The 25,244-nt window shown below is 48.9% G+C and overlaps 1 protein-coding gene across 6 annotated transcripts in view; it reads left to right on the top strand.

The window, feature by feature from the left end:
* Nucleotides 1-25,244, top strand: part of LOC125625366 (opioid-binding protein/cell adhesion molecule homolog) — a 743,521-nt gene that overhangs the window by 371,179 nt on the left and 347,098 nt on the right. For 3 of the 6 annotated variants that reach the window (XM_048827330.2, XM_048827329.2, XM_048827332.2), the window contains exon 2: nucleotides 18,614-18,698. In XM_048827330.2, coding sequence (XP_048683287.1) covers nucleotides 18,614-18,698 — 85 coding nt within the window. Of the gene's footprint in view, nucleotides 1-17,541; nucleotides 17,585-17,843; nucleotides 17,905-17,928; nucleotides 18,699-25,244 lie in introns of those variants that run through there. The other 3 variants (XM_048827331.2, XM_048827334.2, XM_048827328.2) reach the window with 3 other exon arrangements.

Below are 25,244 nucleotides of genomic sequence, written 5' to 3'. Positions count from 1 at the left end.
TCCTCCCAGCGTGACTCATTGGCAAGCAAACAGAGCCATCCACAGTGAACTGTCCTAGTTGATGGGAGCCATCAAGATTCCAAACCATCATTAATGGCCCACACTTTGCATAACTACAATAGGACCTCAGAGTTATATTTCATATTTCTAGTTTCAGATACAAGAGTGATATATTTATACAAATAGGATGACCACACTCAGTAGATTATAAGCTTTGTAACAATACCTTACAAGAGACCTTTTGCATGAAGCATATCCCAGTTACATTATATTCACACTCATTGGCATATTTTCATAAAACCATCTAGAGTGCAATGTCATAGCAGTGTCAACTCCTGGGTTGTCATGCTTCTTGAATGGGTTGTAAATGTACAGATTAGAGCAATGGAGTCAGAGTCAGGACTGCTGAGCTCTAGTTTTGGCAGGAAGGAGGGGAGAGGGTCTAGGTTAAAGCAAAGAAATGTGCATCAGGACTCCTGGGTTTCCTTCCTGACCTTGCTGTGTTGAGTTTGCTGTACGATTTTAGCCACGTGAATTCCAAGCCTCAGTTTGTCCCTCTGAGAAGCAGGGATAATAGTTCTCAGGGAGTAGGGCTAGTATTTGTGCTTTGACATCCTCTACTGAAAGTCACTCAGGAAATGCCAAGTATTGACAACAAAGACAGACAAAAAAGAGTATTCCATATTCACGTTCAATTATTAAAGCAGCAAATTTCCTGGCCAATGTTGGACAAGCAGCTCTGCACACCCAGTCCAGCAAGAAAAATAGTTTTAAAGGAAAGGGGAGGGAAACAATAAAACACATTAAATGGCAAACGTCACCAGTTTGGAATGCTCATATTTTTTGATAGTGCTGCTCTGTGCTGTGGCAGCTGCTTAGCATGACAAATGCTGGCTTTAACAGAAAGGCACGTGAGGAGATGCAGGGCCAGGAAGTGAATAATGGAGCTCTCTGACCTGACGTGTTGTGTGTCATGTTCGCCCAGCGATGAACAGCCCCAGCCGCTGTGACAGCATCTGCTTGTGCTTCCCACAAACACCTCGCTGGGCTCTGGGGAGATCATTTGGAAAACTACTCTGTCCATTAGGCCCAATGGATTTGGGAGCTCCATTTCGGTGGCCTTCCCAAAGTTGTTCCATGTACTGATGCCTCTCTGGTCGAGGAGCTGTCATTAGCATATGGTACATCGAACATACTGTTTGCGTGTGCATGGTTTTGCCTGCACTGGGAATTTTACCTGTCACTCAGTGGTAGGATGGCCCAGTGGTTAAGGCACTACATGGCACTTGGGAGACTTGAGTTCAGTATGTTGCCGGCACCCAGTGCCAGAGGCAAGCAACAGCAGGGGTTTGTTGTCCGGTGTGCATCACCCAATAATCACAATGGGGTGGAGAAGAAGAAAAGTTTATTTGAAGCTTCAAAGAAGGTACAGGGAGAATAGAATCTCAAATCCTGCACACAGAGCAGGAAGTTACACAGACTTTTATACATCCTTTCTTCAGCATACTTATCCAATAGCAAGCTGCCCTAAGTATCCATATAGCCAGCCAATCCAGATACCAGCTAGTTCCCTTGTTCTCTGTACCATCTATTAAACTATAGATATAAACTTTGTTCAGCATTGTTCTGCCATATCTGCCCTGTTTGGCCTTGTTTAGTTTCAGGCAGTCTGACTTTGCAACATATTGTTGCAGATCCTCAGCATAACTGCTGCAAGTGCCTCCAGGCGGGAGGGGGGCAAGGCCATTTGAGCCTAGTGCGAGGGGGCTTCATCGACACTTGTGGTTACCTAGTGGCCATGCCCAGTGTCCCCAACAAGTACCCTGCTCTGACACCGATTCCCTGTGTGACCTTGGACAAGTCACTTAGCCTGAGATCCTAAAGGCATTTTGGCTTCTAACATCCATTCCTTTGGGGATCAGGCCTCAGTCACGCTGGGTCTCAGTTCCCCATCTGTGAATGGAAAAACTGTGTTGTGAGGATTTCAGATTATGAGGCACTCGGATACTATGGCAACGGGGGCCATATTAGTTCCATAGATAACTGGCAATGGATGCAGCTGAACTGGCTCTGCGCACGCAGATCAGACCAGAGCTTTTTCTGCACCCTTTTGAAATCATGGCTAAACCCTTCTCTGAGGGCCTGTCTCTAGCACACGGGGTTTAATTTTGCGATACAGATGAGCCCAGATTCAAAGCCTTGAATCCAGATGAACCTGGATGGTGAGGATCTCTGGATCTAGATCTGAACTGGGCGCTCAGACCCATCTCTGTAACAGGCTGAATCTAAAATGTGGATGAGAACAAACCAGGAATGATGGAGAAGTTCAGATTCAAAATCAGACTTGGCAACTTGGGGTCAACTCTACTTGACAAACACTAGTGGGACTAAATGAACGAGCACATAAGGAGGGGACAGATAAACTAGTCTGGACAAGATGACACCTGTACTGACAACTTACCCAGAGTACAAATGAAACTGAACCTTTCTGATGGTTTGAACTAGTTTTCTTCCCTTCCTCACCCAACGTTGTTCATGTCTTTTTCTCTACTGTCCAAAGCACACCAGATTGAATTTTGCAGGATAAAAAATTCTTCTCTCCTGATCATAGAGTAGACCTGAAATACTACAACAGAACTACTGCTCCTATATATTTCTCAGCTTATCTCAACAACCACCAAAAACTCTGTGCTTCGCCCATCACAGTTTGAATGCAGACAATTCAAAGCAGACAAGAAGGAGAATTTATGTATTTCTTCTTTCCACCCTCTAGAGGCCCGAAGTCAAGCACATCAGCTTCCCTCAGTTCTCAGGCCTTCCTGTTCTCTAGCTGTTCAAGCAGCAAGCTTATACTCACGCAGAGCAGTCCTGCAATTCAAACTGCTGTCTAGTCGGAGGGAAGTTTGAAAGGTTTGTGCGTGTGCGCTGGGTTCTGTGTTTCTCTCTAAAGACTGTGTGTGTGTGTGTGTGTGTGTGTGTGTGTGTGTGTGTGTGTTTGCAAAGGGCCATCCCTAGGGGGGTGCGGGTTCCAGGGCAGAAGTGACAGATTAATCTTTTCCGGAACTGACCATGCTGGCCTATCGCACTGGCCCGCAGGGCCCCCCAACGTGCAGGGCCGGGAGCAGAGGGCCCAGGATGGAAGTGATGGATTCATCTCTTCTGGAACCGACTGCGCCGGCCAATTGCACGGGCCCGCCGGGCTCCCCAAAGAGTGGGGCCCGGAGCGGTCGCCTTGATTCACCCTACTCAAGGGATGGCTCTGTATGTGTGTGATAGAGAGAGAAAAAATAAGGCCATGCCTGGCCAGAAGCAGGAATCCAGGCTTCTTCTTAAGTGATTTTAGCCTTCTCTAGAGTCATACATATTCCTCCCCAGTGAAATTACATTGAAGCCCCATGGGATTACAGCCAGGCTCAGTTGCTCATTGTGTCCAAGAGCAATGGAAGGTTTGAAAAGAAAATGAAATGGTCAGGATTACAGAATGGAGTACAAAATAACACATGTCCACTCTCATGCTTCAGGGAATAAGCTGATTGGCTTCAGGGGCTAGGAAGTTTCTTTTTTTTTTGTTTGTTTTTTTGGTTTGGTTTGGTTTGGTTTCTGCTCACTTCCGTCGCTGCTCAGTTAGCTACGTGTATTATGAGGGATATTTTCCCCCTTCCCTGTAAAGCATTAGCTATTGGCCATGGTGCCAGAAGCAGGATAACAGCCTGGATAGGCCTGAAGTTTGATCCAGGATGGCAAATCCCATTCATCCTAGTGGCAGGGGCGTGACTAATGCAAGGAGCAGGCATCTGTTAGGATTGGGTTAGTTTACCTGTGAAAGCCTCAGGGACGCGAGTGCCGTCTACTCAGGCTACTCGTCCAGTGATAATTTGTACTTCTCTTTGTTTTGCAAATAAGACTCGAGGCTATACAAACGGGTGCATATTTAGAAATATAATAAATAATAATATCATGCCCACATGCAGCACTTTAAATCAATGGGGCTCCAATGACTTTACATACATGAAAGAATTGAACCTCACAACTGCACCAAGTGGTCAGAAAAACATTCAGATCTTGTTTTATAGATAGGGGAAACTGAGGCACGGAGCGGTTCAGTGACTTGCCCAAAGTCACAACAAGAGACAGTGGTGGAGACGGGAATAGAAACTAGGGATCTTATTCTCTAACCGCTATACTGAACTCCCTGTTTAAGAAATAATCCCTGCCCCAAAGAGCCCATCATTTACTGTATATTTGTACAGCACTGACCTGGTCGGTACGTCTACACTGCTATTACAGACGTGTGGCTGGCCCATGCCCATAGGCAGAGTTTGGAGGGGGCATGGGAGGGCATTGCCTCCCCAGACTGTTCGTCTCAGGCAGACAACCTGAGTGTACAGCATAATGAGTTCTGCAGAGGAGATCGGAGATATGCTGCTTCCAACTTGTGCCCCTGAGGCAGGGAGTCAGAATTTTGTTGATTAACAGGTGATTAAGAAAAGAAAGGGCTGTTAGGATGTTTCCCTAAGTTAAATGATCTGTTCCAAGCTTGGGGAATAGTAAAAAGTAAGTAGCCTAAATTAGAAAAAAGTAATTGTAGATTTTTGTAAAATTGTTTCAGTTGTTGTATTCAAGAGATGGTAACAAAGTTAGTAATATCTTTCTTTGAGAAGATAACTGATTTTTAGACAAAAGAAATGGAGTAGATCTAATATAGCTGGATGTCAGTAAGGCATTTGATACAGTTCCACAGGAGAAATTAATAGTTAAATTGGAGAAGATGTGGATTAATATGAGAGCTGAAAGGAGGATAAGGAACTGGTTAAAGAGGAGACTACAACAGGCCATACTGAAAGGTGAACTGTCAGGCTAGAGGGAGGTTCCTAGTGGAGTTCCTCAGGGATCAGTCTTGAGTCCAACCTTATTTAACATTTTTATTACTGATCTTGGCACAAAAAGCGGGAGTGTGCTAATAACATTTGCAGGTGACATAAAGTTGGGAGGTATTGCCAATATGAAGGAGGACCGGAATATCATACAAGAAGATCTGGATGACCTAGTAAACTGGAGTAATAGAAATGGGATGACATTTAACAGTGAAAAGTGCAAGGTCATGCATTTAGGGACTAACAACAAGCATTTTTGCTATAAACTGGGACTTACCAGTTGGAAATGACAGTGGAGGAGAAAGAGCTGAGTGTATTGGTTGATCACAGGATAACTCTGAGCTGTCAATGTGATGAGACTGTGCAAAAGAATACTGCAGTCCTAGGATGTACCAGGCCAGGTATTTCCAGTAGAGACAGGGAAGTGTTAGTACCAATGTACAAGGCACTGGAGAGACCGCATCAGGAATACTGTGTGCAATTCTGGTCTCCCATGTTGAAGAAAGATACATTCAAACTGGAACAGGTACAGAGAAGGGCTACTCGGGTGATCGGAGGAATGGAAAACCTACCATATGAGAAGAGATTCAAAGAACTTGGCCTGTTTAGTCTAACCAATAGAAGGCTGAGGTGAGATATGATTGCCCTCTATAAATACATCAGAGGGATAAATACCAGGGAGGGAGAGAAGTTATTTAAGTTAAGCACCAATGGGGACCCCAGAACAAATACATATAAACTGGCCATCAATGAGTTTAGGCTTGAAATTAGGCAAAAGTTTCTAACCATCAGAGGAGTCAAGTTCTGGAGCAGCCTCCCAAGGGGAGCAGTGGGGGGAAAATACCTAACTGACTTCAAGACTGAGCTTGTTACGTTTATGGAGGGGATGGTGTGATGGGACTGCCCATGACAGCATGTGGCCCATCGATGACTGCCTGTAGCAAAACTCTCCAACAGCTGGAGACGGGACACTAGATGGTGAGGGCTCCAAGTTACTACAGAGAATTATTTCCCGGGTATGTGCCTGGTGGGTCTTGCCCACATGCTCAGGGTCACTAACTAATCATCATATTTGGGATCAGGAAGGAATTTTCCCCCAGGTCAGATTGGCAGAGACTATGGGGGTTCTCTGTAACTTGAAATCTTTAAACCATGATTTGAGAACTTCAGGAACTCAGCCAGAGGTTAGGGGTCTATTACAGGAGTGAGTGGGCGAGGTCCTGTGGCCTGCAATCTTCACCGAGTTGCTACAAAACATAGGGAAGTGAAATAAGAGGTCAGACTAGATGATCATGATGGTCCCTTGTGACTTTAGTAAGAGTATCTGAGTAAGAATATACATTGCAATTTTAAACCTAACCAGTGTCCCATAAGTGACTTGCCACAAGCTGTCAGAACATGTTAGTATTAGAGATGAGTGGGTCTAATATTTATTTAATTTTCTTTCTTGATTTAGGAATTAGATACAGTGCTCCAGTCAAATATATGTTATTATCTGCAAAAAAACCTAGAGTTTTGAGTTGCCCAAATCACCCCTGGAATCACAGTTAAAGCGGCACTCCCACCCTCCCAATCTGAAATGGCTCGTGGAGCTTGGGCAAAGGGGCTGTTTCATTGCACTGTAGATTTCCAGGTTCGGGCTCAGAGCAATCCCCGTCCAGCTGCCTTGTCCTGGTGTGATGGATGGCTGTCTTGGTGAGTGCCAGGAGAAGGCTGACGAGGAGATCTCACACCTTGGGAAGGCCACGCCCACAGATGGGGTATGCATGAATGAGGAGGTGTGGGGAAAAGAGCAACCAGAACCTCAAGGAGAGGCTATCGCTGAGATTCTCATGCAGCCCCCTGACCCTGGGAGCTAGGGGGTTTAAGCAGCACCTCAGAGATCACAGTGCAATCAGGAGAACTGCCAACACTGAGTTGGCACAAAACATAGGGAACCAAAATAAGAGGTGATGTTCGAAATGAGGGAAACAAGGTCTGCGTGGAGGGACTTTCTGAACCCTCACAGGATATGTCTCCCCACTGTTTGCCTCACAGCCCATGGACACTGCACAGCAAAGAATAACACATTCTTCTCCAGGCTTTAGAGTTCGGAGATTCCAGCCTGTAAAAACCAGACCTCGGTTTCTGCTAATGGAAAGCAGCAGAGCCACTGAGGTTTAGTCAGTCCTGCCCCACCCTTCATACTTCCAGTGAAACCCCTTCTCACCCATCCCCTCGTCATGCCCCTTCTTCCTCTCCAGTGGGAAAGTGGGACATAGAGTTTTGTCCCACTCCCCTGGGGAGATAGGAACCTGAGGGAATTCTGAATGCTGATATGCTGTATGCAAAAGCTTATCAGCCTGGCTGTGCAGTAAACTACTTACACTACACACTGCCTTTAAATAGGAGAGTGGGCCATATAGGGATTGATCAGCCTGGCCATCCCCCCTGTGCAGCCTCAGAGTCCAGAGCAGGCATGGAGCAAGGAGGAGGGGCTTTCTGCAAACTAGGAGCCTCCCTTCTCCAACCTGCTCACCCCAGGGGATTCACACAAACAAGCAGCACTGTCCTGGCCCCCTCCGAAGCCCTGTCACCAGCAGCCCTAGAGCAATGACATCTGGTTGAAAATTGCAGGGACTATATATTTCCATGGAGCGGTTCCTTTATGGAAAGAAACATTCTTTGGGGCGATATTGAATCAGACAGGCTTTTAATTGGCCATTTGTGTTCTCTTTCAAAGGGTGTTTTGGCGTGTCCTGCATGCATAGTACCCAGGCAAAGCCTGGGATATTCAGAGCCTCTCTCTTTGCCTTTGCGCACAACAAACACACCAGCAGCCTGTGAGGTTCATCGCGAGGCATCCCCCTCTGTGCGGAGCGACCGTGAATCACAAGCCACCTGTGGGCCTATGCTGGGTAACAGGGCTGGGGTGCGGGTGGAGAACGGGCGTGTCTGAGAAGACGCTGGTGTAGCCATGATCCTCATCATGCCAACAAGGCGCTTATCCCTGGGCTCAGCTCTCCGCCTTCTCTCCTCCAGCTAGGACATGCAGCATCTCAACAGCGCAGGCTTGCGGGTCCCGGTGCTCAGCACCTTTAACCTGGCACCTGTGCTGCACTGGATGATGCCCCAAATGTCCCCTCCTTGTCTCCGCTCTCTCTTTCTTTACTCCCTCACTCAAACCCCCTCCCTCCTTTGTCATTCTGCCTCTGTCCGTCTCCCGCCACGGACTGTGGCCTGCTGTGGCTTCTCTCCAGCCTCCTCCCTCAGCCCCCGTTGGCCGGCTCCGTAAGATTTACACATCCTCTGCCATTAAGCAGGCTCGCCTCCCCCAGACTATTTCTCTCCCGCCTGTGCTTGCCGGATTCCACTTTGCAGTAAATATTAGCTGACCAAATGAACAACTGCAAGTGCCATTCTCACTCCCCAGAGTCCGATCTTTTTTTCTCCCCTTTGGTTATTATTTTTAATTAGCTCGCAGCTGTAATTGTTGACTGGTTATAGAAAATATGCACGGGCAAGGATTTCTGGATGGACTCTTCCCCCCCACATCACCTCCATATTCTTGTAGCGGTAGGTGACCTCCGAAAGGTTTGGGGGATAATCACTCCGAACGGGGGCTGCTTCTCTGAAGTCTCTCAATCTCCCAGGGCTGTGAACCTCACAGGAGATGTGGATGGGCTTTAAAAACAAACCGCCTCTGTGATGGTATTTTGATACATTTGCTTCTGCTACTGGTCGTGCAGCAGTGAGCATCAATGTAATGAGAAAAAAGTCACCCGAACAGAGTCGGTATTAAGAATAGCAGCCGGGGAGAGAACCCAGGGAGTCTGGACTTAGGTATAAAGCCTAAGTACTTTGTTGAATCATGGTCTATGGTTTCTACAGGGCCATTGTGATCAAAGATAGGGCTTTGATGCCTGTTGCGGACCCTCTGAAAGAAAAGAAGGGAGGTCTTGTGGTCAAGGCACTGGACTGGTATTTAGATCTGTATTTAGTTCCTGAATCAGTCACAGACTCCCCGCCTGCCTTGAGGTAAATCACTTGATCTGCCTGTGCCTCAGTTTCCTCTCTCTAAAATGGAGAGAATATTTCCTTTCTCTACCCTTTGTCTGTCATGTCTATTTAGGTATAAGCTCTTTGGGACAAGGAGTATGTCTTAATAGGTGTATGTATTCCCGAAGTACCTGGGGGGTTGGTTTTTGTTTTGTCCTTCCTCTGCAGCATGGGCTGAAAGTCTACGGATGACAAGGGGGAGACAGTTGTACTGGGACCTCCAAAATGTGTGTTTGTCCGTGTAAATAAAGTGAAGTGGGTGAGGGTGAGGCCCCAGAGAACATGATGAACTGGGGCCCCAGATTTCTCTCACCAGGCCTGTGTGGGTCACTTAATCAGTTCCCTACCATTGCAGGGGCCTATGGATTTGATGCACATTGGTTCCTCCTGTTCTCTCCTCATGTCACGTAGTAATCGAGTCACCTGTGGGCTGTAGTGTTGTCTAATTTTGGTTGTCAGGTTTGGTGTGTAGGTGTTGGTGGTCTGTGAGGTAAAGGAGATCAGGCTGGGTGATCTGGTGGTTCCTTCTAGCCCTAAACTGTGTACATCACCCATCACACTGGAGCCCAATCTCAAAAATAACTAAATTCTGCATCTGGTGTAAATGTAACTTTTAATGTAATGCTAATGTTGGCCAGTAGGGAACGCTGTAGAACAGTGCAAGATACTTCCTCTCTTTTCCTTCCACCAGAGCTTTGTCTGCAGGGTCAGTAGAAGGAATGTTACCCATTTAAAGAGGAGATTACATTTTCTGACAATAACCACGGTCGTTTTTACTAAAATTTGGACAGTAAAATACATTAAATGCAGACATACAGAAAATAAAAGCTGAGGTTGCAGAGCGATCCTGATTTAGTGCAAATATAAAAAGATAAAACAACTAAGAAATTAGGTAGAGTACGTAAATTATGCCCAAAAGATCCTCAAGAGGCTGAATCTGACAGTCTTAATTTTCAGAAGGGCTGGCCAAGAAAAGAACAAAGGGGAATTTTTTTTACTGAGGTGAGCTGTTAATGTGGAATATACCAGGCAGCAGTAAATCCAGCTAAGTGCGAACAGCTTCAGAGAGACTTTCACCCTGAAAAGAACTTTTACACAGGGAGCAATGTACTTGGCTGGTATTTTTCGCTGTTCCCTTTGTAGTTATTAAGGCATTTTTTTGTTCTAATCAAGGCTTTTTCCTCCTCCCACTCAGCTTCTCTGATGTGTCTTGCAGGGATGTCACCGTCCAAGCCCACACTTGCAATACAATAGTAATATTTTGTAGTTACATTGGAGTTACATTTCATCCAGAGATCTCAAAGCACTCAGGGGCAACTATTGCAACATCTAGGACTCATTGGTCACCATGGCAACAGCAGAGCCAGAACTTAGATACACCCCTCCCCCATCCCACACTTTTAAAGACACAAGTCTCTTGGTCTTGGGCTTCGAATGCATCTCAATTAGTTGTCAATGGTACAGAGCCTCACACGTGTCTGAGCTGGTTTTATCCAGCAGAGGCAGAGATACACATACACGCTAGCTGGTTGATAACAGTATTATTAACCCCATTTTGAAGGTGGGGAAAATTGAGGCACAGAGAGGTTAAGTGACTTACCCAAGGTCATGCCTGGAAAAGGTGGCAACACAGTCCAATTACTTTGGCATCTGACACTGGCCAGTGCCTAACAGGAAGAAGGCAAGAGGGAGGCAAACAAACCTGATGTGCTCTCTGTGGCACTGGTTGGCTCCATGATAGAGGAAAGACAGACTTTTCCCTCTAGACCACCAGTTCAAATCCGGTCCATGCTGGTGACAACTGAGAGTTTTTATTCTCTATCTGACGGCCACTGGGACACACATTTGGTGGTCTGTTCAGTTCCCAAGCCTCAGATGGCCACAACAGAACATCTTATTGGTAGTCCTAATAGAGAGGTCAAGAGCCGAATGCGCTGCGGTGTCTGAAGTAAATAAGAATAGTTGACAGGAACAGGGAGTAGTTAGGCAAACAGGGATGAGGGAGGGAAAGGGTTGGAATTAATTTACAAATGTGTTGGGTAAAAAATAGCAGCTGAAAATGTGCAAGAGCAGAGAAGGTGGAGAGAAAAAGGGGCTAGGGACAGATGGAGAGGAGGAGGAAGAGGAGAGAATGGCACAGAAACTAGTTTAAGATCTCATATATACAGATGCCATCTGCATATACCAATACAGCATACGTATAGACATGTGCCAGGTACATGCTATATACATGTGGGCCAGATACTTAGGCCAGGTTTTCAAAAGAGGGGCTAGTGATTATGAGCTATCTTAAAGGGGGCTCATTTCCCATCGGAAACAACACGTCATGGCTACTGTAAAGATGCTCACTCCATCAGATGGTAACACCCTGCTAGATAGAGAGCTCCATGATTAGGTGGCTGTGTAACATTTCTCTAAACAAAGCTGACTGTTGTAAGGAGTACTGTGTTGTCTCTGATAATTACGTGGCTCAGATTGGTAAAGGGGGAGGAGTAGGAGGGGGCCCCAAAACCATTGTGCACCTGCCCTCCACCAATCAGGTGCCTCTCAACCAGGGCACCCAAAAGTTGAGACCCTGGAAATCACTAATCGGCTTGTCCTGGAGAAATTCAGGTCCCATCAGCTCCATGGGTTGAATTCCATTGAGGAACATGGAGTTCTTGTTTAATTAAACAAACAAACCAAAAGACCCTTTCTTTCTCCAGGACAGATATGATTTGAAGATTCACCTTGTGATGTGCTGCACATGTGTTTTTCCAGCTCACCGCCTGTGTTCTATTCCTCCCTGCTGTTTTGTGATCTCCTTTTCCCCAACTTTCTGGGCTTCTAGATCCTGCAGTTGTGAGTGATCATGCCAGAGCCATGTTTTAATACTGTTTCCCCATCACCCATTTGGACATGGTTTTTTCCTTATCAATAAGGCTAGCAAAACCTTGCTAATTCCACTGTGTGTTTCCCCTCTGCTTTGAACATCCTAACTGTTAGGGGAACTCATTAACAACCAGGAAGCTGTTTGGCTAGGCTAAAACAAAACTGTCTCTCTTATGGAAGAGTCCTGTTGAATTTGTTTGGGATTGAACCAATTGGGTTCTACAGAAATTACTAATCACATCAACCACACTATCAGAGGCTCGTTCACCTGCACATCTACCAATGTGATATATGCCATCATGTGCCAGCAATGCCCCTCTGCCATGTACATTGGTCAAACTGGACAGTCTCTACGTAAAAGAATAAATGACACAAATCAGACGTCAACATTCAAAAACCAGTTGGAGAACACTTCAATCTCTTTGGTCACTTGATTACAGACCTAAAACTTGCAATTCTTCAACAAAAAAAACTTCAAAAACAGACTCCAATGAGAGACTGCTGAATAGGAATTAATTTGCAAACTGGATACAATTAATTTAGGCTTGAATAGAGACTGGGAGTGGATGGGTCATTACACAAAGTAAAACTATTTCCCCATGTTTATTCCCCCCCTCCATCCCCCACTGTTCCTCAGACGTTCTTGTCAACTGCTGGAAATGGCCCACCTTGATTATCACTACAAAAGGTCCCCCCCCCCGCCAGCCCCCTGCTCTCCTGCTGGTAATAGCTCACCTTAAGTGATCACTCTCCTTACAGTGTGTATGGTAACACCCATTGTTTCACGTTCTCTATGTATGTAAATCTCCTCACTGTATTTTCCACTGCATGCATCCGATGAAGTGAGCTGTAGCTCACGAAAGCTTATGCTCAAATAAATTTGTTAGTCTCTAAGGTGCCACAAGTCCTCCTTTTCTTTTTGAGAAATTACTATAAGACCAAAGAAGGTAATAGAGAATTCTAAGCTTTCTGTAGCTTTAAAAAAAGGTTTTAACCATTCTATAGAATTCTATGGCAGGGATATAATTTTTCGATTAAATTCTATCAATGGTCCAAAAAACTAACTGATCATTTTTTAAGGGACAGATTGGAAACTGTTTTAAAACATTGTTTGGTCCCCCCCTCTGCCGCACGACCAATCTGTGTGTTGACTGTATTGCAGAGGGAAAGGGTAGTCTTGTGGTCCTACCAAAGATGTGGGTTCAACACCTGGCTCTAGCATGGGCTCCCTGTGTGATCTTTGCTAGATCACTTTGGGCTGGATATGGCACTATGCTGCCTTATTCCAGCTGAGGATCTGCCCGGTATCTCTCTCCATCTGAGTTCCCTACCTGTAAAAGGGCCGAATGATATTTTCTACTGTGTACTTAAATTGCAAACTCTTCAGGGTCGGAGCTGCCTCTTTGTTTGTGCTCAGTACAATCCTACAACATGGCTCCGGTCTTGCTTAGAGCCTCTCTGTGCTACTGGAACACAAATAGCAACATGTAGGATGGATGGTTCAGATGGGACCTTACGCTGCTGCATGGTTTGCTAGCATCAAAACATGGCTCGTCAGCCCAGAAACCCTTCCCTGTGCATGCTGATCAGAGGCAGCGTCGATGGAAGGCTGTTAGCCAGCACTGTAGATAAACACCCTGCTTGTTAGCAGACTCTCGAATGAACTGCGGGCAGGGCCTTAGAGCCAGACCTTGTTGGACTCTGGAGCGCTAGCATGCTGGGAACACAGACAATGCCGAGTTGGCGAGTGCCTTTCAATAGGAATGTAGGGATCCGTACTAATAGACTCTGTCAGGGTTTTCTTAAATTCTCCCCGAGCCGAGGGGGAGGAAAGAAGAGCGTGGCTGGGTCTCTGGCTTGGAGCTGGAAGGGATGGTGGCTGTCTCTGCCTCTCTGACTGCAGCTCCTCTAGCTCTGGGGAGATGGAGCAAAAATCCAGTAGCAGCAGCAAGGTTGGAGAACAAGCTGATCAAACACCTCAGTCCTTCATTCCCAGGGGTCCTGCTGGCTGCTCGAGGTGAGCTTCTGGCCCCATTGCCTGACTCACTCCCCAGCCTCCAGTCTTCCCAGCCCTCCCTAATTACTTCCAGGCCTGTACTCCTGACCTTTGCAAGCTGCTGATTAGAGCAAGGAGGGAGAAATCTCCAAGGGCAATTGTGACCAACCTCCGCCACTAATAAACCCTGAGATTGACAATCAGAAGGGAGGAAAGAGGGGGGGAGAAGGGACTCGTCCTCACAGGTTCAGTTTCTTTCTGAGCCGATCAGAGCTTGTTACCATCACGAGTGGCAATCCACCACTGCCGAACCCTGGGTACCCCAAGGAGATCACGCTGAGCTCCAAGAACTTCTCCTTTCTGTGATTTTATTAGAGATTGGTTTGAGGCAAAGCCATGAAGCTGGGCACCCATGTGGGCTGGGGGTGTTTGAAATCCAGGTATGGAGTTTGCAGATTGCCCCATCTTCGTAACAAGTGTTATTATTCTTAGAGGGCCCACCTAAACTCAGGGCCCAATTGTGCTGGGTGCTGTGCATACACATAGTAAGAGGCAATCTTTGCAGTGAATAACTTGCAACCTAAATAGACTTGACAAAGGGCAGAAGAGCAGTATTATCCCCATTTTTTCTGACAGGGAACTGAGGCACACAGAGACTAAGGGCCAGATTTTAAAGTTATTTAGGAGCCTAATTCCCCCAGTCATTTCTTTGGGAGTTAGGCACCTAAATACCTTTCAGAATCTGGCCCAAGATCACACAGGAACTCTGGCAGAGCTGGGAATTGAACCTAGGTTTCCTGAGACCCAAGCCAGTGTCTTAATAACAAGCCCTCCTTCCTTTCATTTTCCCTTTATAAGGGCAGACCCAAAGCTCCACTTCCCATCAACCCCAGCCGTCACATTCAGAACCAAATTTTGTGCCCTTGGCCCTTCTATAGTCTGACAAAAAACCCACCCACCCACTCTTTTGCAAAGTTCTCTGTCTTCCCTCCCCATTCCTACTCCTTTCTATTGAGACCAGCATGTTCACTCATTATTAACTGCACCATGGGTCCCAAACGCATTAGCAGTGTGATTCAAATGTACCCCAGAAAAATTACAGTGACTGCATTACCCACCACCGAAATGCAGCCACCTCTGGGGCATAACGTGGGAACTGGAAATGTGAAGGATGGTAGGAGGCGTATGGAGGTTAGTGGGACAGAAAGGCACTGAAGGTTAGTTAGCCAGAGTGGGGAAAGGTTATCTTCTTGTCTAAACTCTGCACGTTTGGAAAAGAATAGACGTTATGGCAACTTTTTATCTCCCCTCAATCGCTTGGCTCAACCCCCAACTGTAATATCCCATGGATCCACCATTCCACATTTAATCTGCTTGTACTTCCTGCTCTTCTGTGTCCAAAACAGCCCCGGGGGCGAGTCTGGTTTAGCGAATAAGCTGCACAGTCTCCTTCACAGTCGTTCCACTTCATTGGGTAAATACCCAGTTAGGTAGGTTTTTGTTACATAAATATGTATAACATTCTCTCTCTCTCCTCCCCTGTCCCTCACGCACATGCCCAGCTATAGCTAGCAAGGAGTTATCTGTCTATCTATCCATCCCCCCTGTCTGTGGCTATCCATCCGGTCATGCGTATTCTTATCTCTGGAGGCTAGCTCAGCCCTTTCGAAGGTAGATATGCACTGAGGCAGGATCTCAGTTCAATCTTCCCCTTGCATGCATTACATCCATTTCAGCGTTATTTCAGAAACATGCACTGTGTCAACAGCTTCCTATCCCAAGGCGTAAACACCAATTTACCCAACAGACCGGAAAGCCCCTGCAGCAGCAATCACTCCAGTCAACCCAGTCCTGGTGCTGGTACATGCTCGGTGGACTCGATCTCCCGACGTAGGGCCCAGGTGCAGCTGGTTTGTGGTTTATCCCTTCCTCTCAGCAGCTCCATATGCATTTCCCCTCTATTGATGCCTGGGGTGATCTGGCAGGGGCAGCAGGCCAGTCTCTCAGTTACCTTCAGCCCTCAGCAACCCTGCTTAAGTGCACCAGCCAACTTGAATGTTTGGGGTGAAGCAATTTTTTTTAAAGAGCTATGTCACCTTTGGATGGAAAGCCCAGGCTCTGCCCAGTTTCATCAGGCCCGGCTGCCCTATTTATCCATATGACGTAGCCAGCATCTCTCAGCCATTGCTCTTGCCTTGAGCCAGTGTGAGTCCCTGCAGCATTAGGCCCTTGGTTAGTGCTGTGTCTTTAGGGTCGTGACATTTCAGCGCAAGATAGAAATTGATCTGGCTTGTCAGATTCTTCCAAAAGGCCTGAGCAATGCCAGGGATCCTCTATCACATGTATACACACCTCCAGGGTCCTTTCCATTTCAAAGCGCTTCAAATCTTAGTGCCCTCCCCTACTCCCCCCCACCCCCCGAGTTCAGGGGACCTTTAAGGACTCTAAAAGCTCCCAAGTCTGTAGCCAGAGTCAGGAAATTGTAACCACTACATTTGGAACTTGCCTCATTCCCGTCACACCCCCAGTCTAGGGAAGGCTCACGGAGGCATAGCAAACCAGCTAGAACTCCCTTCACTGGCCATATCATCCCACGTACAGTGTACCCCACATCTCCCGGGGTAGGTAACACGTCCTCAGATGCTCCCTCTGATCATCACCCTAGTGGGTTCCATCAGAGGGAGAAATCTAGCAGGTGTTAACAGATAGCTTACTACTGGTGAGTCTGCACCGCAGGGGCAGGAAGGGGTTAATTTTGCAGGCTGGCCATTGAATCCTCACCTGGTCAGCAGCCTGTTGGCAGGGGGTCTGAGCTGCTTCCTGAGCTACCAGGAAATGCCCAGCCTGACTCCAGCATTGTAGAAGAGGTGCCATGCAGGGGGCCCTCTGAGCCGCATGTGCATGCTGGGTGATCCTTGGCAGGGGCCTGTTGATGGTCATGGCAGAGGGCACTCTGTACTGGGCTGTGAGGGGCGGATGAAAAGCCTTGAGCATCTCCTTGTGCAATGGCCTTTGGGTCGGTGCTTGGCAGCACACAAGGAGGAACTTGCTTGGATGGCGAAGGGGAAGGCTTGGCAAGGGGAGCCCTGCGCTTAGATGGCGGGTGGGGCCAGGGGGGATCTGCGTTCAATTTGTGTAGGGTATGGCGGGGCCAGGGCTGGGGGCTGTATCCCCAGGAGTGGGCCGAGAGGAAATGGGTTGCTTGGGGCACAGGCAGGGTATGCAGGAGGGGTGCTGGAGGCCGCCTGGGGGCATGGAGAGGAAGGGAGCAGGCGGTACCGGGGGTGTGGGAGAAGCTGAGCAGGTGCTTGGGAGCAGGCGATTATTGATTTGTATTGTGGTAGCACCTAGCAGCCTCAGTCACGGACCAGGACCCCGTGGTGCTCGGTGCTGCACAAGCAGAAAGAAAAGCCGGTCCCTGCCCAATCAAAATATAAAAACTAGAGAGGACAGATGGATCCGGACAGAGCACCAGGAAACGGCGAGACAATACGCGACAGGCGGGGGTCCCCGCACAGCAGCTGCCGAAGCCGGGCTGGCTTGTGCAGGCGCGGGGACAGCGCGGGTCCCGCGGCTGTGGGGCGCCCGACTGTAAACCCAGCAGCCAGCGCTGATGCCTGCCGTGCGGGAGCTTTATTCTTCTCAGAGGGGTCCCGGCTGCAGGAAGGGTTTAATTATACACCCCCCCCCCGCCACTCCCCAAACAGCCCCCCACAGCCCCGCTCCTCCCGGCTGCTCTGCTGCGCACCGGCCCGGCGCGGCGATGGTTAACCGGGGCGGAAGATGCTGGTGGTCCCCTGGCTCGGTGAGGCGGGACCCCAGCGCAAGCCCGGATCCTGGCGCTCGCACGGCACCCGGCGCCGGCGGGGTGAAAGCGGGGGAGCCCCGCCGCCGCGCAGTGCGGCGGGGCCGGAGCCCGAGCGCGGGTGGCGGCCGTGGCCACCCCGGGGGAGCCCGCGCCCGGGCGGGCGAGCGGCGAGGCGGAGCTCCCGGCCGGGAGGCAGCGCGCAGCCGGGCTGCTGAGAGCCGGGGCCGCCGCCGGCTCCTGCGCGCCCGCCCCGCCGCCGCCGCCTCCTCCCCTCGCCGAGCCCCGCCGGGGGCAGCCGGGCTCCCTCCCCGCCGCAGGTCGGCGCCCAGCCCGGGCGCTGCCTTTGCCTCGCCCGGCGGGGGAGCCGCTGCGCCGCAGGGAAGTTTCGATCTTGCGACAGAAGCAATTTGTCGTGGCTTTCCTTTATTTTTCCTCCGCCTTCCTTTTCTTCCCCCCCCCCCCCCCCGCAACCCCCCGCCGCTCCTGCCCCCCTGCCCGGGACCAGGCTGGGCTGAGCCGCCACCCTCCCTTTCTTGCCGGGGAGGCTCACGCGTCCTCCTCCTGGGGTGATAAACTTTTGATGGCGGGGCTCCGCGGCGCGTGCCCAGCGGAGTCTTAAAGCGGCGTCTGGAGCAGGCGGCAGAGCTGTGACCTTCATCTCCCGCGCGGCACCTCGCCCCCTCCTCTTCCTCCGCCCCCCCCCCCAGCCAGTGCTCCCTTCCTCCTCCTCCTCCCGCGCCCCAGGAATACCGGGGGCTCCCTGCGGATGCTCGGCGCTCTGCGGCTGGATTGCCAGGGGCTCTGCTAATCTCCGAGGAGCTCCGTGTCTGCCCCGCGCTCCCACCCTGTTTGCTTCTTCCCCCCAGCCCCCCTCCCCGCCCCGCTCCCCCGTTTCTCCTCGCCGGGGGTGTTTCTGGCCTTTTGGAAAGTCCCTGCTGCCCAGGATGGGGGTCGGCGGGGGCTTAGTCGTGCCCTGGAGGTGCCTCGTCGTCCTCTGTCTCAGGCTGCTCTTCCTTGTGCCCGCAGGAGTGCCCGTGCGCAGCGGGGATGCCACCTTCCCCAAAGCTATGGACAACGTGACCGTCAGGCAAGGGGAGAGCGCCACCCTCAGGTAGGAGCAGATGTTTTTTTCTCTGGGTATCTACAGGGGTCTTGCTCTGTGGGCGCCCCGGCCCCAGGTGCATGCCAGGAGGGGCCGCGTAGGAGTGGACGCACCCGGCTGAGCCAGGGGCTTTCGATGCCACATTGCAACAGGGTTTAGCCTTGGCTCTGGCCATTTCTCCTGTAAAAACAGGTTGAGAGGGTTTGTCCGTGAATGGGGCGGGGTGAGACCCCTGAGTCAGGGAAGAACGTGCAATGCTGCGGCTGGGGCTCTGGAGCTGGGGCCCAGTGGGCTGGGAGTGGGGCATCGGGGGGGGGGTGCTGACACGGTAATGGGGGTGTCTCTGCGTAGAGTGTCAGGGTGTCTAAAGGAACAAAGAGGGCACGTTCTGTTGTTTTTTCGGCACTGGGTCGTGGGTGCCAGACGGGAGGTTGCAGTGAAACGTGGGTGCGGGGTGGCGTATTGGCGGTGTCATGTTGGAGCTGGCAGGAGAATGTTGGTGCCAGACAGTGAGCTGGCAATTGGGTTTAGGTGGCAGACAGTGAGCTAGGGCTGGCTGACACTCCAGTTCTCTTCCTAAAGTTGTGGGGGGGGGGGGGGGAGGGAAGAGAGGTGGGGTGGGTATCAGGGCTCTGTATTGCCTGTGTATCTATGCCAGCATGCATTTCTAACCGGTTTCCAGGGCTGTGATGCCTCCGGAGCTGTCAGTATTTTGCCTTGATCACTTTATATTCTCTGCACACATCTGTTAATATCAAATCAATCTTTTACTCCGGGGGTGCATCTTATGAATTCTGATGGATGTTTTACCTTACGCTGTTTCCTGCAAAAGAAATGCAGGCAACTTATATGCAGATGGCCGCTTCTACATGAGGCAGTACAGCAGAGCGTCCCTTTCCCTTTCCTCAGCGAGTTACAGGTGTGCCCCGTATGCTGTGGGCACATGGTGTCGGCACAGCAGAGACAGCCAGTTCAGTACATGCTGACTGTGCTGTTTGTGGTCCGATAGACAGGTCCAGTGTTTTTCCAGTTATCTGTGCGGCATGAAGTGTCTGTGGTGGGGTGTGGATTTTGAGTACGGATCTTAAACAAACAGGTCCTAAGAACTTTGCAGTCTGCTGCCCTGTATCGAATGCCAAATAGTCTGTGATACCACTCCACCACACTAGCCTGCCTGCTTCCTTCCATACACCCAGAACGGCAGGGCTGCAGTAAGCAGTTCTTCCTCCCAAACTGGCACAAGGGAGTGCAACACTCAGGCTACGTGTGTCATCATATCCTCCTCTAGCAGCTGACCCACATAGCGGATAAGAGCTACTTCGATTACCAGCTGGCATTTCTTCCTTTGCCCCATTTACCTACCTGCTTCCTGGTCTGTCATCTCCCTGCTTCATGGGCAGAGGGGCTCACAGAGGGAGATGGACACATCGCACCCCGCCATTCAGACAGCAGCCTTGTTAAAACAGGACCCGCAACACCACTGCCCCTTTCCAAAGCTCATTCCCAAAATTAGCTAATGAGCCCACGCATCCCCTTCTGAGAAGAAAGAGCAAACAGAACAGAAATCCAAAGCACAGAGGTAAAGTGCCACCCACATAGTCATACAGAGGGGAATTGGGGTTAGGACTTGGGTTAGAACTCAGGACTTCAGTGCTGTGCTCAGCCCTCTGGCTCTGAAATAAACACATTTTCTGCAGGCCAGTCAGAGCCCCCCCAGCTCCCCTTTGTGCTCCATCCTCTTCAAGGTCAGATTCTCCCTGAGGTCTGCCCAGCCCAAGTCAGGGTGGTTTATGCCTTGTGATTCAAGGGACGCAGGTTAAAAAGCAAAAGGCACAATTTCCATTTTGCTCCCAATAATATAGCTTCTGAGATAATGAACCTAAGCTGGTTAAAAATCTCATTCTCCTTTCTCCCTGGATGCTGCTTGGTGGTTTTCTGAATTTCTCCCAGCCTGGAAAATGGAGGCAGACTAGTTTGTAGACTTTGAGGTTCTCATGCTCTAGCAAAGTGCTGTGATGTTAGGGCTGCAAATCTAACAGGGAGAGGATCATATGTTCAAAATATAAAGCCATTTTCTTTTAGAGTTCTTGGTTTTAAATCATTGGACACATGTCTCTTGGTCTAAAAGCTTAAATTTTAGGGATACATTTGATCTGATGCTGTCTCTGATGCACGCTCTGATTTCCACCAGCAGAGGGCCAACTTTGATCTATTTTTTGAGGCTCTGGCCTGGTTGTCTGCTGTTAAGGATGAAACTTGCGGCAGCTGGCCTTGGGAACGCGAAAGGTTGGGAAGAATCCAGCCCCATAGTTGTTGGGCTTTTCAGCCTTCCTGTAAGAAATGACATTCCCCAGCAGAACTGTTAACTGCCTCTTATTAGCAATAGGACCCTGTTAGGAGAACCCCAGAGCTGTGTTCTTTATACTCCTGTCTCTCCATGGTATCCCCTCTCCTCTCGCTGTGTCTCATCCAGACTGTCTCTTGCTTCCCTCCCATTCTCTCATCTCTTTCCTTTCTTCTTCCACTTTATCTTCATCTGTTCTTCCCCTACTGCTTTCATTCCTTTTTCAGGTTTCAGAGTAGCAGCCGTGTTAGTCTGTATCCACGAAAAGAAAAGGAGGACTTGTGACACCTTAGAGACGAACCAATTTATTTGAGCATAAGCTTTTGTGAGCTACAGCTCACTTCATCGGATGTATTCAGTGGAATCTCTTTCTCTCCTTTCATCTTTTTTTTTTTGCCCTGTGTCTCTCAGTCTCTTCAACCTCCCCCTCTTTATCCTCTGTCTCCTCGTCACTGCATGCGTCTTCTCCACTTTCCCTGTTTCCACACTCTGCCCCTTCCATCCTTCCATCCCCAGCCACGCTCCTTGCAGTGAGCCACTCCCCTGTCCGTCCTTTGCACTTGTTCCAGTGGTGGTATCGCTGGGAGCCCAGCCAGAGGAATTGTGTTCAGCTGTCCTTATGTCTTTCCATGATAACTGCTTGCCAGGCTCTGCTGGTACCTCCTGCCAGCCCCACTTCCAGCTGGCCCTGCCAGGCTCACTTTTGAATTTTTGCCTCATCTCTCGGGTGCCAGCCCTTAGAAGCCAATTAGTTGCTCAGTGAGCTAATGAAGATTCAGGACCTCCTAACGCGGAGCGCTCACAGTGTCTATGCTAGCCCATCGTGCCCACAGCTTCTTCATTAATCAGCTTAACCAGGTGGACCTCTCAGGGAATGGTTTGTCTAACGGGGGTCAGCACAAAGCCCTGGGAGGCTATCAAAGCCAGGGCACCAGCTTCCCTTCTGTGCTCCACCATGGTGCCGCTTTCCTTCCCAGGGGCTCCACTGCGCAGAGTGATCCGTACATGTGTGGAAGAGCACAGCCTTAGCTCTCTCTGGAGCTGGGTTATTGCCATCACACGGGAAAACTCCACTGCCCATAGGAACAATCCTAGACTGCCAGGGCTTTCATTGCTGAAAGCAGCTGTTGCTGCTTAATCCGGCTATCTGAGACAGACATGTGCAATTCATCTTTAAAGTGAACCTTCCGCTTCCCTCAGATATGTGGCATGGCATTTGTCCTTACCTGAGATGTGACACCAGCAGCCGTGCAGCGGGCTGCGGCGTTTTGCAGGGATATGGTGTATCAGGGATGTAGTGGAAAATGATTTGCATCAGCACTGAGCAGGCTGCACTATCCTGCAGGAGACGATATATCAAGGATGCAGCTGATGCTGATTCGGAACAGCCCTGTACAGCAGACCGTAATGTCTTGCAGGAGACAGTGTATCAGGGATCCATGTGATACTGATATGCAGTTTCAGGGAGAGGGTGCACTGGGCTGCACCTGACACTGATTTGTGGCTTCACCATGCCACAGGCTGCAGTATCTCAGAAGACAGTGCAGTGGGATGCATGCATGCAATACAGATTTTAAAACATCCTTCCCCCATGGGACAGGAAAGCAGTGAGGCCCTTAAAACAGACTTCAGAGGCTCACTGCATTATGCATTGATGACAGGTTGCATTAGGCCTCCAGCATGCACAGTCTCTGATGTGATCCTGGCATGAAATGCAGAGTCCACACCCAGGTTGTGGAGGGAGGTGGCATTGACAGCTATCTGGTGAGGAGACTGTTGCTTTAAAAGAGAAGTTAGAGGTTTCTTTTTCCAGTAACGAGAGGACTTGTAGGGCCTTCCAGCAGTTTCACAAACCAGGGTCCAGAGACGCGAGCTCATTTATACCTGTAAGCCCTGAAAATGCACTTTTTAGTTTTCACCCAGAAGGTCCCTTTGAAAATGATAATGCAGGAGGGCCTGATGCGGAGAGGTGCAGAGCACCTGAAACTCCATGTTGACTTTAATGGACTTATGGAAGCTCATCACCACTCTGGATCAGTCCTTAACAGAACTTAATAGAAGTTCACCCAGTCCTTAAATGCATACAGTGCTGAAAAAAGGACCAAGTTAATAGAAGAAATGAGATCTACAATGAAGAGCAGGACTTTTGGCTTTTCTGGGGGGGCAAATGAAGATTCCACACAGACAAGCAATAGCTTAGCGCTTCCCTGGGTCTTAGCTGCTCCTGAATCTCTCTCTGCTTTTTCTTCCTAGAAATCCCTTGCATAATCTATGGCTCCGTCTACTGGCAGCTTCCCGTGTCACTTTAGATCATTGCCGTACAACCATTCTCATATTTTAATGGAAAACTTGCTGTTTTGTTTTAAGAACAAACAGTTCCCTTAGTACATTTACACACTTTGCATCTCAAAGAAACTCCAAGTGGTTTGCAGTCGGTCTATACACTGTGGATAAAATCAGACAAACAGCCAAGCCGTTACCAACTGCTGAAATGCAGCCACTTCTGGTCTGAAGCACAGTAGCTGTTTAGTAGCCCACAGAAATGATCACTACACAGCAGTTAGAACAGGAAAGGAAAACACACAAATCAGCTTGAAACTAAAAGTAAGAATATCATTATCTAGCTGGAATTTGGTCAGGACATAAGGGTTAATGTTCCCATTCTTGTGGAAGGTGCTGTGGAATCTTGAATAACCATGTGCTGGGCTGCAGTTGTACATCTCCTCTGAAACCCCATTTCCAGTCACACACTGGTTCAGTCCTGACTTTGTGGGAAGAGTGCCACCTAATGAATGACCAACATTTCTCCCTGTAGTACCCAGGTACTCCCAAGAGGTATCCCATCCAAATACTGATTGAGCTGTACTGGTGCCTGTTATAAAAGGTTGGTTTGCTGGCAACATAATCAATGCAGTGTGGTTTACGGTAGGTTCCCATTCTTATTGTACTTTAACATTTACCACAATAATGGCATTTTATCCAGCTTATTGCCTTTAGCAGTCTGTCCCTGCGCCGCTCTGGTTTTGGCAGCCCTTAGTGACAAAGAAGTTCTCTCCAACGTAATGACATGCACTCTGACCACGCAGAAACTGAGGTCCTGCAATGGTGCTACCTCAAAAGTCCCATCTAACTGAGCCGAGTCAAGTCTCATCACAGAAAGTCATGAACAGAAGCAGAATTTTCAAGGCTTTAATCTGTAGTTAAGAAATAATAGCCCGTTTCTAAAGGCAAAGAAAGTGTGCTCTAGCGAGTACGGGAACAGCGGAGAGACAGAATGCTTGAGTTCTGTTTCTGTCTCTGCCACTGACTTGCTGTGCTGCGACCTTGGGAAGGTTCCTTTACCTCTCCATGCATCAGTTTCCCCATCTGTAAAATGGGGCTCACAGCACCTGCTTCCTAGAGGAGGTTACGCGCAGTAATTCCTTAACAGTTGTAAAATGCTCTGAGATCCTTGGATGAAATGCACTACACAGAAGCACCAAGCATTTTTATTTAACAAAAAATACAGACGCACAATGCTGAATTGTTCCCATATTTAAAAGAAAGTTTAAAAGTAAGATTTCTGCCCCATTCACTTCCAACGAAACCTTGGCCTCCCCAACCCTTCGTCATTTAAAAACTAAAGAAACAATAGAACCTTGCTAATGCACCCAGAAGACTTTGTGATTCACTGAACGAACCCAATTAAAAAGCAAACGCCAGGATAAAACATCATGAGACATGGTTCCTTTGTTTATTTTTTGCTATTATAGTTTTCATGATTTCTGACAGTGCTGCATCGTTTTGTACAATAAACTATTGAAGCCCGTTTCCCAGCACATAATGAGGTTTGGTAATATAAGACTACTTCAGACAGGCAATATGGACCAATGGATTTGGGCACTGGTCTGGGAGGCAGGTGACCTGGGATTTATTCCAGGTTCTGCCATTGATCTTGGGCAAGCTACTGTCTGCCTCTGTGCCTCAGTTTTCCCAGCTGTAAAGTGGGGCTAATGACACTCACCACCACTGAGCTATAGGGATGAAAAGTCCTAGATAGAGCAAAGAATTTGCACGGCAGCTACGTCGCTGCTATTAAATCCTTGCTGCCTGCTGCTTTTTTGTGTGCCAATGCGAAAAGCCCGGGGATTAGTGAAGGCCAGATTAACGAGGCCCTACTCTGTCACTGCCCCCCTTCCTCCCCCCAAAAGTTTCCCAAAGCAGCTAAATAT

Source organism: Caretta caretta, chromosome 22 (assembly GCF_965140235.1).
Source record: "Caretta caretta isolate rCarCar2 chromosome 22, rCarCar1.hap1, whole genome shotgun sequence".
Classification (NCBI taxonomy): Eukaryota; Metazoa; Chordata; order Testudines; family Cheloniidae; genus Caretta; species Caretta caretta.
This window is presented reverse-complemented; position numbering and strand designations above follow the sequence as displayed.